An 18,503-nucleotide genomic window follows, 5' to 3' on the forward strand; every position below is an offset into this window, starting at 1 on the left:
AGGTACAATTGGACAGTCCTCTCGAAGATCACATCCATAATGCATGCACAGTGATTTAACTGGTGTACAGAAGTTCACTGATTATTCAGAGCACATATCCAGATGCAACTGTGTGTGGCCGCCTTAATATTCTCTTTCATGCATTGCTTCTGTGGCGATAATCCCCCTCACTGGAAACATGTAAGATGGAGAAACAAAGAGAGGAGCAGCAACCTCCAAAATAAACATTAGATAATCTGAGTTAAATAGGAACATCAGTGGGCCATGAGAAGCAAGTCCCACCTTAGTAAATAATAGTGAAGAAGCACATGACGGAGCATGGAAAATCCCATTTCTTCTGGCTAAATACAGCTATTTTTTTTCTCCTGAAACCTTGCAGCTCCTTTTTTCTTCTAAATAACTTTGTCTCACGCTTCGCCAGTTCCTAAATGACCCAGACAACAGCAGTGTCAGCCCCGTAACTGTTTAACATTCCCTTGGCTCACTGTATTTCCCTTATTATTTCGACTCTGGCTTGAGATTGTTATGCGCTCCTGCTCTCGATCTCTGGGCATTGCACAAAAATCCTTCAGGACAGAGAGCCAGGCAGCCGGTCTGTTAGCTGCTGTCTTGGTGTGCAATTAAACATTTGCCGTCTTTCGATTGTGCGGAAGCCTCCCGCGCAAGGTCAAATGAAACCATCTTCTCAATACAGTACCCCTTTCTGCATCCTTGATCACCAATTAGCTTTCTTTCTGCGAGGACGTTTCATTGCTTAAGTGAAGGGTTTTATTTATTCATTTATTTTGTTCAACGTATCAACCCGCCTAATCATCAGTGACTTGGGGCAGCATACAAAAGGGTTGAAAACACATGGTAAAAACAAAATAAAGAAACACAAAAGAATAATTGGGAATGCGTTGGTTCATCAGCCCCTTACTTACAAAACATCCAGAGGGACTTTCTTTGAATTTCTCACAGGCTTAGAAGACCTGGCTTTTATGGAACCGAGAGAGCCCCTCTCCTGCTCAGATTCCTATCACTGACCCAATTCTCTATCTCCTTCCGTCTGTTCTCGTCAATTGTTTGCCCAGCTGCTCCTTCAAGAACACCCAACCTGAAGTTGGTTTGTGCCTCGGTGGACTTGCTCTGTTGGGAAGACCCATCACAGGATGGGCAACCACTGAGCTATGCGACATGTCAGCAAAGACATGTCTGTGTGGAAAGATTATTTCTCTTGGTTAAGTAACTACTGAAGCAATGCAGTATCGCCACTCTTCTACATGAAGCACATCTGTACCACAGCCAGAGGGGAAGGCCATGGCTTTAAGATTAGTTTCATTTACTGTAATTGTTACAGTCACACAAAATATTTGCTTTTTTTCTAAAGGAGGAGGAGGAGGAAGGAAGGGAGGGAGGGAGGGAGGGAGGGAGGGAAGGAAGGAAGGAAGGAAGGAAGGAAGGAAGGAAGGAAGGAAGGAAGGAAGGAAGGAAGGAAGGAAGGAAGGAAGGCGGGCATCTGAGGGGGTTAGAAAACTCAAGATGGCCGGCACAACTGAAGCCTTCATCTTGACTTTTTTGACTCCCCTACCCCCAGCAGAGGAAAGAAAAGGAGTGTGCTTTTCCATTCCTGACATTTCTTTCATGCTCAGTGATTGAAATTCACCGGACAGAACTTAAAACAATGGCACGAACGAATTGAAAGCAGGGACACAGAGGAGCTGAAGGGAACAGGCTGACTGTGGCTCAGTCTGGGGAGAACAGAAGGGGTGAAAATAAATAATCTTGAGCACTCAGGTGGACAGACTTAAACGTAAGGACTAGAACCTTAATGCTGCTGGGCAAAAGCCACAATGAACTAGGAGGATCACGTTTCTTGATTCAGAAGGAGCCTTGCTGCAAGCTATCTATGCCTTTCAGCCTTCGAGATGAGCCAAGATCTGGTGCAAAGTTGTGGTTTAACAGTTCAGAGCAGAGCAGATTCTGGATCATTCCCTTCTCCTCCTTCCCCGCTTCCCATTAACAGGAAACCCCCCCCCCCAAAGCTATCCAGGAGAGGGCTGGAATTAAAACCCACCCAGGACTCTCTGCAGCAGAGCAATCATCATCTCCCGCGCAGCAAGCCATAATCAATGGGCTGGCTCCATAAACGGCTTGGAAAAAGGCAGCCCACTCCCTAAATGAACCAAGACGCTCACACTGGGCTCCCTGAGACATTTGATCATCTGCAGCAGCAGGGAAATTTCTTCCAGAGAGCAGCAGCTATTTCATTCCAGGCACCTGTACAGCTAGCTCTGTCTCCCAGGCAAAATGGCGCCTGCAGGTATTTTTAGCGATTGCTTTTGTGAGAATGCATGCAGGTAGAGAAAGGGAAAACATCAACGCCAGGACTGGCCCAGCCACACAAAAAGGCAGCCCTTGTGTTTTTCTGAAAGCCTATTCCTCACGCGAGCCGGTGAATTTCATATTTCAGTGCCACGTTTTCAAACTCTTCTTCGGATGCAATTTTGGTGGGGTTAACCAAAAGGAACACTGGCACATTTATTTATAAAATAACTCTTGAACAAAAGAGTGTGGCAGAGCCGCTGAGCAAATTCCTACCATTTTCATTATATTGAGCCTTGGGAACCGGGTGGTTATAAATTTTAGTAAACTCCTGCTCTTTTCCCATTAAGCCGTTCAGTCCTTTTTCTTTCATTTCCGTGCAAACCACACTGGTAGCCTTGCAAAAGGCTGCATTTCATTCTGAGAGAGAGCCACACCTGCGCACGTCCATATTAGGGCCACAAAGCAACTTGAAATCTCTACCCTCTTCCCAACGTGGAAGAAGAAAGAGGGTTTTGCCCTCCTGCTCTTCTCTTCCTTCCTTTGCTCTCTGGCTGTAGGGGAGAGGCACCAGTCTTCCCAGAAAGAAAACAACTGTGTCTGTGTCTGAACAAAAGAAACATCTGGACTGATGTTTCTGAGGAGCGTGGAATGAAAAAGTATTGTGCCTGTGACTCTTGCAGGACAGCAAGGATGTATTCACCCATAGCTGACCCTTCTAGGTTAGCCTGCATCTAACCTTGCTAACCTATTAACTGCATTCACCTGCAGTTGACATCTCTTGAGAAGACAAAAGATACGGGGAGGGGTCCACTGCACAGAAGAGATCAAAGGGAAATCCCAGTTAAGGTGATGAAGAACTTCTTGAACCACCAGTAATCTCGAAATGTTCTATCTCCTTGAAGCAACATGTATAAAAACCCTGATCCCTTCGTGTTCGGGGAGCCTCTTTTCATAGAGGTTTCCCCTTTACTGCTGCGCACCAATAAAGGAATTTTGCTCTAAAGAGTTTCTCGTGTCCGGCGAAGTTATTGGCAGTCATCTCCGGGCTAAGAACCCTGTTTTGGGTCCAACATTTCAGAAGATGGTGTTCCTTTCCAGAGGCTGTGGGTTTCCTTCCCTGTCCCTGCCGTCCACCTCCTTTCCTTCTCAGCCATCAGTGCTGCTCCCTCCCACACTGAGTCTCTTCTCCAGCAATGGGACGCCTACAGATATCCTGCTCTGGGTCAATGAGGTCTCTGCAGCAGTGGTAGACATGCATGAAACAAGAGGCGGAGGGGTGGTTCAAAGTATCTCTGTTTCTCTCAGATGGAGCCCTGACGAGGACAGGAACCCGAGTCCAGAGCTCTTGGCTCCTCCCAAGAACAGCATCATGAGAAGAGGGGAGGAGGGAGGAACAATCATTTTTGAAGCCTCCCCTCTCCCAAAATATAACTTCTAATTAGTCAAGCAATAGTAACTACATTCTCTTGAGACAGATGGTGATTGCTCTAGAAACGTTCAAGGTCTTCTCACACAGAGAGAAGCATCGGAGAGGGACATTTTCACAACTGTGGAAAAGGATCCACAGTTAGGACATCAACATTGCACACATTTTCAGAGCAAACGACTCTCTCTTACACACACCCCTCTTCTTATTTTCCTAGGAGGGCCATTTGTTCTAACTCCATTCCCAGGAAATTTAATTACTTTAAATTGCATACAATCAGGAGAGTCCAGCCACTTGTAAATAGCTGTTGTTTCAGATGAGACCCTTAATTAGACCTGTCTCAAAATGGGAAGTCTTCGCCCTCCAACCCTGACGGCCAAGACAAGGGGTTTTCTAATCTCTTTAAAATAATTAAAAAACAGATCAGTGGAGGAGAAAACATACAATCTGAAACAGTTTTCCAATCCGATCTAGGCAAAGAAGTGTTTTGGGGAATAAAGTTCCTACACCATCACAAATCGGTGTCTCACCTCTGCTCATACATGTCTTGCATGACTGTTTGGGTAGAATGGGGGTTGCAACCATGCACATCTGGAGTGAACCAGGTGGGGCACATCTGAAGAGCAGCTCAAAGAAAACCAACAGTGTAATGCAAGGAAAAGTTTCCACATAGGAGAAGGACATATCTTTATTAGCACAAAGTTCCAGATTGAAGCCTTGGATATTTTCAGTGGCTTTAAAGCAGGGTTTCCCAATGGCGAGGTGTGTCTCCTTTGGGGAGGTGTAGACAGAGTCCGGGGAGGTGTGAAGAACCTTCTAGTTGGACATTGTTACAATAAACCCACCTTTCCCAAAGTTTCATTGAATTGTTTTCATTGTTCATCTGTGTTCATTTTGGTGTTTGGATTTTTTAGCGGAGGTGAGTACGTTAAGATTACACTAAAGGGAGGTGTGATGGCAGAAAGTTGAGGAACCCCTAGTTTAAAAATCAGATAGTAAGTGATAAGAAAAGCATTCCTTTGCTCTAGAGCAGTGTTTCTCAACCTTGGCAACTTGAAGATGTGTGGACTTCAATGCCCAGAATTCCCCAGCCAGCCAGCTGGCTGGCTGGGGAATTCTGGGCATTGAAGTCCACACATCTTCAAGTTGCCAAGGTTGAGAAATGCTCTAGATTCTGAAAATGGTTGCAGGCAGGAAGTCTACGTATGTCCTGCAAAACGAGGGATGGTCCTAATTCCATTCAGAATTAAGCAGCAGGAAAGAGGTATCTACTTCACATACTATAAGTAGCTGCTAACCCCTGAGCTGTGCATTTGAGGTTTTGCTTCCAAGGCCTTGCCTTCAAAAAGGACACGCAGCTCTGAATACAATCAAAAGCCAAGGTCTGAGTGCCTGGATTTTTTAGAGCTACAAATGATCTCAACTCCAGGGATGAAACACTGATTGACTTTGCAGCATATTCACTCTGCTTTGTGGAAACTTTCTCAGAAACGTTGAGGGGTTTCTGCAGAAGTGCGACGCGCATAAAAAAAAAAAGAGCTTCAATCATACCATTGCAGCTGCCATCTTGACTTTTTGACCCTATCCTGCAGATACCCCTCCCTTGGATCTCTTTCTCTTTCTTCCACCACCCAGTGTTCAAAAGCGGCCTCGTTCCTCTTCTCTCTGCTTCGACATCCAAATGCAACAACAATAAAACATAAGAATAAGAACTCTTAAAAATACCCTGTAAGGGAGTCAAGAGATGCTCTCACTCCGCAGCTCTTCTCTCCTAATTTCCCAATCTTGAGAATTTCTTTCATTCCCATTCACTGTCTACTTAGTCTTGTGTTCCAGATGCATGAAGGAAACAACTGTCTTCTTTCTGGAGTCTTTTGTATTCTTATGGTAGAGGAGATGGTGGTGGTGGTGGTGATGATAATGACGATGATGATGATGATACTCTGTCCCCTTGACGTATGATTTTTCACAGAATGGAACTTCAGATCGAGGCAACTTTTCTTCCAAGCAGATTGTACAAGGGGCAAGAAGCAAGCATCTTGATGGCGAGTTGTTTTCCTTGACTATGTTTGATGATGGCCAAGGACCAGGCATTTGCTCTAAAGAGGTGGGAAAAGCTGCAGAAGTGGGGGCTGTGGGAATCAGCCAGACATCTTCACCAGGTTGTTGCTATTTTTCAGAAAGACTTTTATGACTTATAAACTCAGCAGGTTTGGCAGAAGACAGACCTAATTGTATCTGTGTTGCTCTTACTGCCTTTTCAGTTATTTACTAGATGTTGATCTTGACTCTCCTCCAAGGAGCTTAGAGAGAACACATTCCTCCTTCTGCCCTCCCCGCTTACATTATCTTTGCAGCAGCCCCACGAGGTGGATTAAGCTGATAGAGAATAATTAAGTCAACCGAGCAGCAGTGTTAGGGCAGAGAGCAGTTATAAATCTGGTCTTCTCCCATCTAAGTCAGATCCTCTAATTTAACCATCCTCATCTGCGGCCCTCCAGAGGTGTTAGGACTACAGCCCCCAGAATTCTCAGCTAGCATGGCTGGGACTTCTGGACGGTGGAGTCACAACTCATGGGAAAGAAACTGCATGGGTTTAATTCTGCTAAATGCTAAGAAAAATCAAAAGGGGTACTGCTCCCCAAATGTAATGCCTCTAACTTGTCTCCTCCATCGTAAAAAATGCAGACTTTTAAGAAAAAAATCATTATTTAAAATTGTCCCTTCTGTCATGGCTGGCACCCACAGTGAAGTACATTGAAAACAAGATTTTTAGCTCTCAACAAATGATCTTTAAAAAGCAGGATATTGTAAGCTTTACAGAAATGAAGCCCAGTAAGAGATGCTGTCATTTGATTGTAGATAAAATCCTGTCTGGACTGCAAGGAAGTGTCAAGGAGGTGTTCTTTTAATTTCCATCGATTTTACATTTCTATTTCCGTCAGTATCTTGAGTCCAGAACTGGCCTTTCTATGACAATTTGCATAGGTATTCCCAAAGTCTTTGAAAAAGTCAATTATCAAACAAAGCATTACTCAAGCATTTGCTTAATTAGTTCCCCTCCCCAACACACATCACTAGACTGGATGCCAAGAGTTGCATAGACATGATATCATCTGTGTTAACTAAGGACAATCTTGATTTCACCTTCCAATTCTGCACATTTCCTGGAGAAAAGCAGCCTTCTTGCTCCTTGTGGGATTACACAAGCCTAACCCTCTTGAGAGTCATGCTAGGACAACTACGTGCATCATATTTTCCATCACTGGTCTTGGGTAGTATGTAATACCTCCCAGAACAAAACACTAATTTGTTTCTCTTTAAAAAAATATCCTGTATTCCAGCCATCTGTCACACTCAAAGTAGACTGGCACCAATTCATGACCAAGTAATAACAACAGTAGTTATTTATTTATAATGATGTCATGTGTCAACAGCACTGCAAGAAAGGAACAAGGTTCTTCTTACAAAATTCCCAGAAAGATCTGGTTGGCCACAATTGGAAACAAGATGCTGGATGAAAAGCAGCAACTTTCGCCTCATCAGGTGGTTTCATTATATCAAGAGAAAAACAGGCGAGGACCATCAGTGACAACAGTGACGTTTAACAGAAGTCAGACAGATCCTTCAAAAGTTGTAGCTCCCATGATCTTTATTTGGCTAAGCTTCTTTTCCATCTGTTCAGATCAAATTTCAAGCCCCAACTTCTGTTTGTACTTTCTAGAATGATTGCAAAGCACAGTTTGACAGCCCAGATACCATGTTGAAGTACAGTTAAACCCTCCTAACCACAGTTTGCTCTCAGCAAGTGCTAACATCTGGACTCAGAAGACCGGGAAAGTCACTCCTCGTTTTTTTTGGATGGGAAAAGAGTCCTCCTGAAAAAAATCTCAGAAACAAATCATGGCAACCATTTCTAGGAGATTCAACTTTTACCTTTAACATAGTTTGATGATGTCTACATTTGAGCAAACAGGTCCTTGTGCAATCAGCTTTGGTCTCTATGTCAACACACCCAAATCATTTTATAGTTACTCTGCTAACTCTGAATCTTACCGTACTGTCCATCAAAATGGTCTCACAACAGAAAAATGCATTTGTGTTCCTAATGACGTTGAAGGCCCTGATTTTTAAAGCCAGAACCCTGCTATCGATGCCACTGCTTGGTTATTGTTAAGGACCCCATTCAGAAGACCCTTCCATGTCCTTAGTTTAGACCTGAGGTGGTGAGCTGAAGACAACCTTAAAGAACGCAGCAGTTTTAGGAGCAGAGAGAGGGGTGTGTTTGAATGTGCCATGGCATAAATACGGAACAAAGGCACTCACTCTATCAAACGCAGAAAGCGGATTGCGTGGCATGAATGATACAAACTGCCAATCAGGATTTTTTAGAAGAAGAAGAATTGTACAAAAGTGAAGAAGGGAGAAGTCCATTTTGCATTAACCGTTTCAGCGGTTTAGCTTCCCTCCCCTCTTACTCCTTCATGTTCAGGCAGAAGCGCTTTTAAATACTGCACTGAAAGGGAAGATATGGTAAAACGTTACCCATTTGTACCAACGTGGAAGAAAATCAAACACAAGCCTAAAAAATATTACCTATCTCTCCCGTGCATGTTTTACAAAGACCAGGTTGTTGCCAATGGCTGGTTCTGCCACTTCCAAGACAGCCATTATTAGCTACATGATTGGAGGAGCTGAACACTGAACAGCGTGCACGCTGGCATTTGCACAAAAAGTACACATGTACAAGATACCTGCTGCAGGTGCGGAGATGTGGAAGTGTGGCACATAACAGCTTCCCCATCCTTACATCTGATGGCTTCTTAGGACCACCCAACTTTCCAAGAGTCGTTTGGTGAGTGGGAGGCCATATAAACCAAATAAATAAATACATAATCAATCCATCCCTTTTTAAACCAGAGATATGAGGAACCAAGGTTCTCTACTTACTAAGATTCTTCTGCTGAGGCATTGATCTTCCATTAAATGGGAAGCTGCTTTTGGAGGTCAGCAGATACCTGGCACCCATCAGAGTAAGCAGAGACCAGTCAGAAGGTGGTCCCCTTGTTTCTACCATCCCAGCGTTCTGCAGAGATGTGACTTTCATCCAACAACCTCCATCTTCAAACTTCAGGCAGAGCAAGAAAACACAGCTACTATTAAAACATATCATCCACAGGCTACTTTCAGGAACACAGATGTTCCTTTTCTCAAAGGGAAAGAAACAGAGAAATATAATCTGAGATGATAGATAGAAAAGATAGCTTGGAAAAACAGAGCTTGAATTATCACATCTCTTATGAATATCAGCTCTCTCAAATTAAAGTGACATTTTTATCCCTAGTTGTTGGTTTTAACAGAGAAGTGTCATGGGTTGCCAGAATTGACTTTGAACAAATAGATGCATGTGTCTTTCTGCTTTTTCAATGTAGTTTCCTGGTGGCTACAACTTATGCACTTGAATTTAGTTCATGGCGAGGGATGTCCACAAGGTATGGTCAAAAAAATCCAGACAGTGGCTACCATCATACAATCAAAGCTCTGACTGATTTTTAGGTGTGTCCCCATCTTGACCTCTTTTTACCATAACTGTGAACACGCCTGCCCTCCACTGGCCTCCACTGACCTTCAGAGGTTCTCCAAATTTTGACCCTTTAACTAAGATTGCCAGATACTAATCCAGGGCTCTTCCAGTGAGGAACCCTAAGGAGACAAATAAATAAGTTACTTTGGCATCTGAAGTGGCCAATAGAAAGATCAAATAAATAAATTATGACATGTCTAATGACATTGTGCAAACACCGTAACCCAGATACTTGTGTCAGATGTTAGAAGATAACTGCGTAATGGCAGCATTTGTGTGATGACACCACAACACTCAGGTCACCATTTTGATTTTCTTATGGAAGCTATTGGGGATAGGCTCTTAAATTTTTTGACAAAAGTCATTTATCAGAATGGTATATATTTGTCTGCTTTCCCTTACAGTTCAGTTCTGGGTAGAGGGTTTGAAACCCAGACAGTAAGATCAAGATCAAAGGAAGTGATAGTCCCGCTCTACACTGCACTGGTGAAGCCACATTTGGAATTCTGCATCCAATTCTGGTCATCACCGTACAGAAAAGATGTTGAGGCCCTAGAAAGAGTGCAGAGAAGAGCAACAAGATGATAAGGGGTCTGGAGGAGGCTAAATCCTATGAAGAACATCTAAAGGAACTAGGCATGTTTAGCTTAATGAAGAGAAGACTGAGGGGAGACATGATAGCTGTCTTCCCATACTTGAAGGGCTGCCCCAGGGAAGAGGGTATTGATTGATTCTCCACAGAGAATCAGTCACCCTCTGGGGGAGATGGACAGCATATAAATTTAATAAATAAATAGAACCTGAGAGTAGGACAAGAAGCAATGGGTGGAAGCTCGTCAGAGGGAGATCCAACCTGGAAATAAGGAGGAATTTCCTGACAGTGAGAACTATTTCAGGTTTTGGACATGTGAGTATGGGGTGACCCTGCCCAAACCCAGGCAGGCCAAAGCAAGAGCAATGAACTAGCAGGAACATTTTCAGAAGAGTCCTGAGGACAAGGGACTTGCTGATGAAGCCTCAAGAGAAGCAAACGTAACGAGATACCATGATGCCTTTTGGATCAGCTCACTGCAAGGAGGCCAGGTGGCTATATCTTTTGCATTGTGCTGTGTGCCTGCTCAAGGTTACCATGGTGACCTGATGCAGCAGCATCATGGCTAGTTGAAGGATAACTGCAACCTGCTTGCTCAGGAAGAGAATATTTTAACTCTCCAGCAGTCCTTTTGACCTCTGCTTCCTAGAAAAAACTGGGTGGAGACAACCAGAGTAGCTGCCTGGCAGATGGTTTGGGGAGGGACAAAAAGGAGGAAAGAGGACTTCAACTTTTACTCCCTACAGCTCAGGAAAAAAAAATCCAGTAGAATGAAAAAGGGACAATGTCCCACCCCATCACCTGGGGAAAGAACAGATAGTTAAACACAGAACGTAAGAGGAGCTTCTGGATGGGGTCAACCATCCAGAAGGACCAAACCCCAGACCTGTCCAGATTTAAAACAAAGATGAATAGCCCACAATAGCCAAAAGTTGGATTCTAGAACAGCTACCACACATTCAAGGGGAGGTCTTGAATTGTTGCCTTAGGATGGCTTAAGGTTTCCCCTGCTGTAGGCTGGAAGGGGGAAAATGGAAATTAAACCTCCCTTGTCATCAGCCTTATCAACTTCTGTTTAAGAACGTGGTCTAATCAGTAGTTTGATGGAACTTATGTCAGTATATGGAATTTACACATACAAATGATGTCATATAGCAAGCCCAGCCCTAACCAGCTCAGAGATTGGGTTATTATTTTAATTCAGCTGAACATACTTTAGCAGGCAGTATCTCAGGATCCATGCATGGACGCACTCCACTTTTACAGGCCCCTTTTCTACTGCAGTCAACTGTATTATTACAGCTGTATTGTTGTGTGGTGTGCCTTGAGGATTTCCTGCTCTTAGAGACAGCCTAGAAACATTCCAGATAAATAAATAAATCCGTGTCCCTTGCACACTGAGATAAGCCAGCCCTAAAAATCAGGGGTCCCTCTGGGACGGCATTTTGCATAATAGCAAGAAGAAGAACTAACTCCATGCACACCAGTATAACTGAAAGCCAAGTGGCATACACAGAATGGCACACACGCACAGATCTGAGACAGAGAAGCATCACTGTAGAGAAGAAATGAAATGGAGCAAGAGAGACCTCACTGGCATTTTACATCCCCAAGAGGTGGCAGAGTAGAAACCAATGTAGCTTCTTGTCATCTGGAGATGAATCTAGAAGGCCAACACACCCTTGGATCCATCTGATATCCTGGAATGAAGCAAAAGAGCTCAAAATGCCCCAAACTCCACCTGTCCAAGGCCTTAGGAGACCCAATCTGAAGCTCTCATTTTCAAGACTTCTCTTGTGCAGAGGAACATACTTCTCCCCTTCCTCACACATCAGCAAATCTTAGCCACAAGGAGAATGCAACTCACACTATTATCCCATACCAACCAGCGCCATTTTGCACAGGGTTGCCCAGGAATCAGTCTTACCCATCCACATTCTAAGAATTGGAGAAGGCAGACAAGGTCAGGCTCATTGGCAAGATCTCAACAGGATTCGCCGGGCCCTCAACTTAGCCTGGCTTGACCAGGCTCTAGGACCATCTTTGGCTTAAGGCTCCCACACACAACCCGGCACACCTAGGTAAGACTGTTGTGAACAGCAGGAGGAATCCATTAAAACATTTGATTGCCCTCCAACAGCGTGAAGGCACAACTCCCTCTTTACACCCTTTGGAATTCAGTTCTGGCCCTTCCTTCTTCCACCCTTCCCACAGACTTTTTGCCCCATACTGCTTGGCCTTGAAGACGGGCAGTGGCTGATTGTTGACCTAACTGACATCTCTGTCCTGAGAAACCCTGCCATTCAACTTAACTCTATAGGTGACAAGGACCAGGTTCACACCCTGTGCTAAACCATGGCTTGCTTAATCATGGTTGAGTAAACTCATCCAAATGAGCGGGGCCCATCAGAATGCTTGTTTCCCATCCAATTACAGTTCTCAGGATGCTCTGGGGTAAAGCCATGAATATTGCTGAAATAATGCTAATTACTGTACTGCAGAGCTCATCTTTCGAAACCTCTTCCTGATTTTACAGTGACCTGAGATCTTGATGGATTATAAGATTCCTTCCACAAATAACAACTTTACGCTCATCCGCTCATCCCTTTGCTATCCGCCCTCTCCTTTACCTCCGGTTCTTGTCAATCTGAATAACAAATGCAAAACAAGCAAACAGGATGTTGTGCAAATATTCCTGCCAGATTTAAAACAAACGTAAGCCCTCCGCATGAAGTTCTGTGTGTGTGTGTGTTTTTTTAATAGAGCACCATACATCATAAATGATAATTGCAAAACCAAATGAAATGCTTATTAACACCACCTAAACTCAGTGGAACAGCTGTACGTGTTAGTAATTCGTTTAGGGAAAAAAGTAATTTGCAAGCAGCATTAAGGATGGAAAAATGGCCCTGAGGGAGATCTCCACTCCAAGGCAGACAGCACCGCATATGGATTAAAATCAGACCTTCAGATGAGGAATAGCTTCGAAGAGACCAGGGTGGGCAAAATCAGAAAAGCGGTCACAGCAAAGAGATTAAGGCTGCGTTTAATTATCCAGGACTATATACCTTCCCTCCAAGTAACGTCCTCTCTAGACTTCGTCATTAGTTCAGGATTCAGCAAATCCAGTTATTTGCCTACGAAGGCCACGGGTCAGAATTTCTCAAAAGTCCTCTGGAGTTAAGAATAATGTTTTTCAACCACAAGGAGCCTAGCCAATGAATGCACCATCCAAAACGCACATTAAGAAGTGGGCGGAGCCTTGACACCACAGGGTACGGTAACAAAGGTCAAGGAGGCGGCTGTGTTGGTGCAATCAAGCTCCGCCCACTCCTCAACGTGTCTTTCGCTGGTGCACGCGTTGGTGCTTTTCCTAGATACCCTCAATCTGATGCGAACCAGCAAAATTAATTTCCACAGACATCCGTGATGCTTTCAACCCAATGCTTATTTATTCGCTACTTTACTAAATGCAATTGAAATCATGCACTACCCTGCTCTCGTTGCCCAACGAAAACAAGTCTAAAGCTGATTTGATGTATTAAAAATAATCTCTCTATATAAAGAGAGACACAGGTGTGAAAAACACCCTCTCTTCCCGCTGAAAAAGAGTTTTCTGTATCTCCAATACTACCCTGCTATCGCTGATTTCTATAAAGAATCATACTTCACAGGGTTTGGTTGAAATATCCCAATGTTAATACATGAAACTACATGATCAGAACAGAAAAGCAAAATATGGTCCTCAAGAAAACAGTTTTGCCTGCTGCCATATTATTGATTTGACCCCCAAACAGAACAAACACGTTCAGTGTCAAAACACAGAAGACCTACGCTGGTATTTTGCATAGTCTGGATAAGAGAAGTAAATGCCTGCAAAGTGAAGTTAGAATAATTAAAAAATGATGGTGAACAGGGGAACTTGCCAAGAGATTCAATCCTAAAGTGCAGATGTTTTTCTTTGGGGCATTTTTCCCCCTCTTCCAAACACTTTGGTGCACTGTCAAAGAGAAGCTCTTTCATTTATAACACTGACATTTTATAATGGCATCAGAAACGGATTACGGCAGACACACACGCTGAAAAACCTTCTCTTGTTGAATACCTACATTTCCCTTCTTATCAACTTGTTTTGACGTCAGGGAAAAAGAAATGATAAGAGTTTAATTCAGTTTAGAAGCTGAAACAAGATCTGGAGCAAACAGAACGGATGCGTAGAGGGAAGATACATCTTAACCTGGATCTAAACCTGGATTTTAATCCTAGCTCAAAACAAGATAGGTCCCCCAAAGTTCACAACAGTAGAACTGAACGGTGGCAGCCCCCGCTCTCCTTGTCCTCTACAAATTTAGGAGCGAAACTCACTGAGATTTTTATGACATTCCCTTATATTGGGTCACACTGTTTCTCCAGGGGACCCAGCAGAACCCCATTGGTCTCCAGTGTCTCTGGCAGGGAACTTTTAGACTTCCCTGGATAGGCCATACTTGGATAGGGTGACCATTTTTTTTTCATTTACCGTTGTTCCCCTCAATCAGTACCAAAGCTCTGATTATGGAGATTTTAGGACTAGCCACACCCATGAAAATGAGCAGCATTTGGAATGTCACCGGCAATCAATTCAGCATTTGAGCATCTGCCGCTTGCTCTCACAACTCATCAAGGCTAAATGCACTCTTGATCTGAACATCAGACCCCACCCCCCCTTTTTAAACCATCCTGCTGATGACCAGCAGTGGAGAACGACAAAGTATGCACACTCAGTTCTCTGGTGTAAACCAAATGAAGCGGGGCGGGGGGCACGCCCCCAAGAACAAGTCAAAAATATTTAAGAAATAAATTTAGAAATAAGAACTGCTAACAGCTCACCGCAGGTATTTTACAGGGTTGACGCATTACATGCAGAGAAGAAAGAAACCAGAGGTTTATCGCTCATGAATTTACCTACTGACTGTACAAGGGACTCGGAGCGAATGACATATTAACACGCAGATGGTCCTTTGTGCCTGGGAGATTACAGCATTGCTGAGCATTAGAGCCACTACTGCAAATAACAACCCAAAGCAGAGATGCAACATCCTCAGCAAAGCCCTGCTTGCAACACAAGTAGGGGGAAAGTGGGTGCACGCAAAGGCATGAGCAAACCGAACAGTTAACACTGGTTATTCTTCAACCTAATCACTCCGCCTGGCCTGCGCGCCTATGTTTTTCAGGATGGGGTAGCCGACAGCTGACTATGTAACATCTAAAAACCACAAAGGAAAACGTGTCTCTCAAACACCCCTTCCCACACTGCCCGGATTCACTGAGAGACTGAAAATCATTTCGCTTCGTAAACATACACCTTACAAAAAGTATAAGAAATGCACGCGTGTCTGGAAGGAGTTACTGGAGAGCCTAGGCTGGTTGCAAATCTCTGGTGAGCATTCACGCCGCGATCCGACATGGGCTGCACGAGGCACAGCAGGGCTGGATTAGGTCTGGCATACGATCGGGACACTTTCGCACACCCTTTTGGAGCGGCTGTGCAAAACGTTGTCCAGGCCAATGAAAGGAAGAAATGCTTTCTAACGCTACCCTAACTGCACGCTAGTCCACCTCTGTTCAATTCCGCCCAAGAGCTAGATAGAAGGCAATGGTGCCAGAGCTCAATGAGAAAATAAGCTGTTCTCTCACCACCCAAATCGTAATGATGGCTTTGGCATGAATAAAACATGCCACATGCAAGATTAATACTAAAACGGAGTGGCTGGTGTTATCAGCAGAAATCACTTTTCTGGCCCACACTATACATTTATGGCTGGGGTGACTTCTGTGGCAATGCTTTAAATCTCAGCAGGACCAAAGGAGCAGAAATTAAAGAGGAATGTCTCTTTTTCATCCCATAGAATGGTGACGTCATGCCTGCTCATTTAACTTATTGTTGTCACACGCTGCTTCTCAAAATCAGAGTTTTCACTTCTGCAAGGCTCGGGAAAAAGAGATGTGGAACGGAAGGCTGCAGGAAATGTGAGCAGAGGTGTCCACAGGGGTGGAGGGGTGTGACAGATGTCACTGCATAAAGGATGTCCTGGCACACATGATGTCATGGTGGCTTGCCCCAGATGTGTACAATTGCAAGCCAAATATCCAAGTCAGGTGCTTTGAATGCTGCAACATTGCTCTGCACATCCCAAGAAGGTTGAACAAATAGAGCTGTAAGGCACGCTGAACCTTAGCCTTGGTTCTTCTTGAAAATAGGATCTATAAATGTTAAGCCAAGACCTGCCAGACCAGGGTTTAAATCCCTCCCACCCATTGGGTGATACACCAGCCAATTATGGCTCCCAGCTGCACTTAACCTCACCGGGTGATTATTATCAGGGTAAAATTAGAGCGAGCGCATATACCTTCTTGAGCAATTAGGAGGAAATAAATGTAGTTATTAAATAGAAGGAGCATCGAGCCCTGAGTGTTTTCAAGCCATGCCTTTGGAAAGAAAAATAATAACCAGTTCAGAAATAATCTACTGATTCCTATTTGCTTTTCCTGTGATCCTCCAAGTAGCTCATTAATGGCCAAGTGTCAGCTCCCTCTCCTTAGAGCAAATATCTACCCAGACGCTTCACTTGCTCAACAAGCAGAACTGGGATTAATTATTCAGCAGAGGATCCTGCCCGCTCTGGATTAAGTCAAAACTACTAAGTGGTTTCTGAACTCCACAGCTGACTGGGTGTGAATGTCATTAAGAGCAGCCTGGATCTTTTCCTGCAAAAACTTAGCCCCAAGCCTGCACAGAGGGAATAAGAGAGGGCAGCCGGGGTGGGAAATGAGACAAGAGGGACGCAGACAGGCGAGGAGGCATCAAAAGGCAAGAGTTTACCCAGAAGGAACCTCCATTTTCAAAATATGCTTCTTCTTATGAAGCTTGTTAATGAATAGCATTCATATCAATCAACATCACAATCCATAAAGTGCCTTTCATTCAGTTCAGTGAATTTATACCAAATTAATTTTGGGAAAGATATGACAGTATCTTCTCGTTGGCAGCTGAACAAACACACTTAAGAAAAAGCACTTTGTTCTGAACTGGCTTCCTGCAGAACAGAGCCGGTTTTAGCAAGATGCCAACTAACTCACGAAAGGCCTCCTCCCAAAGAGGATCTTCTCTGGTTTTCCTTCAGATGAAGATGAAATAGTCCAAGGGTCCAATCGCTCCCATTTCCCTCAAGGGCCTCCAAAATAACGTCCTTGCTGATCTCCCCAGCCCCCATTCCCCCAGACCACCCTCACATCATGAAACAGAGCAGCCCCACTCAGCAAAAGGGTTTTGGATCAGCTTCTGCAGGTGGGTGAGGTAAGATGATGGAATTCCTTGCTTTCAACTACCCCGAAGGCACCACCCATTGGCCACCAATTCCGTAGGGCCTACAGATGAGTAAGCTCTTACTCACCACAAGGGAGAGGGGCCTTTTCCAAGAGACAACACCAATCAGTCCTGACAGCAGCACCTGAAATTAAATCAGAAAGGGAAAAGAGAACAGTTCAGAAATCTTGATTTCTCAAAGCCATAAGAAGAAGACTTGGGCCTCACTGAATGCCGTGTTGAAATCTGGCTGACATTTTTTTCAAACACTTTCTTCCCCCACAAAAGAAGCTTCTGGGTTTTTTCACTGTATTCTCAGATTGCTTGAAAATTTCTTTCAAATTTTTCTGGGTGGTGCTTTTGAGTTGTCTTTCTCTTTAGAACTGATGGAAAGCTGTTGTTTTCTGTGGCCAACCTTTCCATCATTCAAGGTCTCCCTGGCTGCTTCCCAATCTGGAAAAAGATACCCCCCCCCCCGCTGTCTCCAGGGTTATATCCTTCCCAATCTCTTTCCTTGGGGTTGAATGACAGTCTGGAAAGCCACAGACTCTCCAGACCTCTGGAGAAAAGATTGCACCATGAAAGACAGGGCTTTTCCATACACTCCTTGACTGCCTTGTCAAAAATATGTTCAAGAACATCACATTCCGCCCTGGAGAATTGCACCAAATTTTCTTTTCCTCTGAGACTCATAAGGACATAAAAATATAAGCTGTGCCCTGCTTGATTCGACCCCAGCTGACCTCACCCAGCAGTCTGTTCTCACAATGGCCCACCAACTCCCAAGGAAGCCCACCAGTCTACCAGCAGATGGCCTTCAGAGGCAGTTCCGCTGCCATCAAGTCACAAAATATGTTCAAGCAAATTCTCTCAAAAGCAAATTCTCCCTCATCGCACTGAAGGAAGGGGGGAAGAGAGGGAGGAGAATTTGCAGAGATATGATTACCATGGTTTCAAGCTCAGTGCATGCTAGAGCACCAAACACACTCTTTGAAATGCTTAAATTTGTGTCTCAGGAAAAAAGGCCACCTCAAAATTCCAATTCCAGATTGGGCCATATCTTGACATCCAACTGAAAGTCTCTTTCCTGGAATGCTATTTATTACTCCCCCCCCCCCCCCCGCACACACACACAATTTAAGAAGTGGTTTCCAGAAAACACAACCTTTGAGGGAACAACATCCAGGGATGATTTTTGAGAGAGAACACAAAATGTGTCCCAGGAACATATTCCCAAATCCAAGTCCCA

General features: G+C 44.2%; 1 protein-coding gene across 2 annotated transcripts in view; it reads right to left on the reverse strand.

The window, feature by feature from the left end:
• Positions 1–18,503, reverse strand: part of ENTREP2 (endosomal transmembrane epsin interactor 2) — a 104,678-nt gene that overhangs the window by 41,717 nt on the left and 44,458 nt on the right. For both annotated transcript variants that reach the window (XM_088148331.1, XM_088148332.1), the window contains exon 2: positions 17,343–17,399. In XM_088148331.1, coding sequence (XP_088004457.1) covers positions 17,343–17,399 — 57 coding nt within the window. The remainder of the gene's footprint in view (positions 1–17,342; positions 17,400–18,503) is intronic.

Source organism: Python bivittatus, unplaced genomic scaffold (genome assembly GCF_059951505.1).
Source record: "Python bivittatus isolate LINGU-HERP-01145 unplaced genomic scaffold, Pbiv_v1 ctg000530_np1212, whole genome shotgun sequence".
Taxonomy (NCBI): Eukaryota; Metazoa; Chordata; class Lepidosauria; order Squamata; family Pythonidae; genus Python; species Python bivittatus.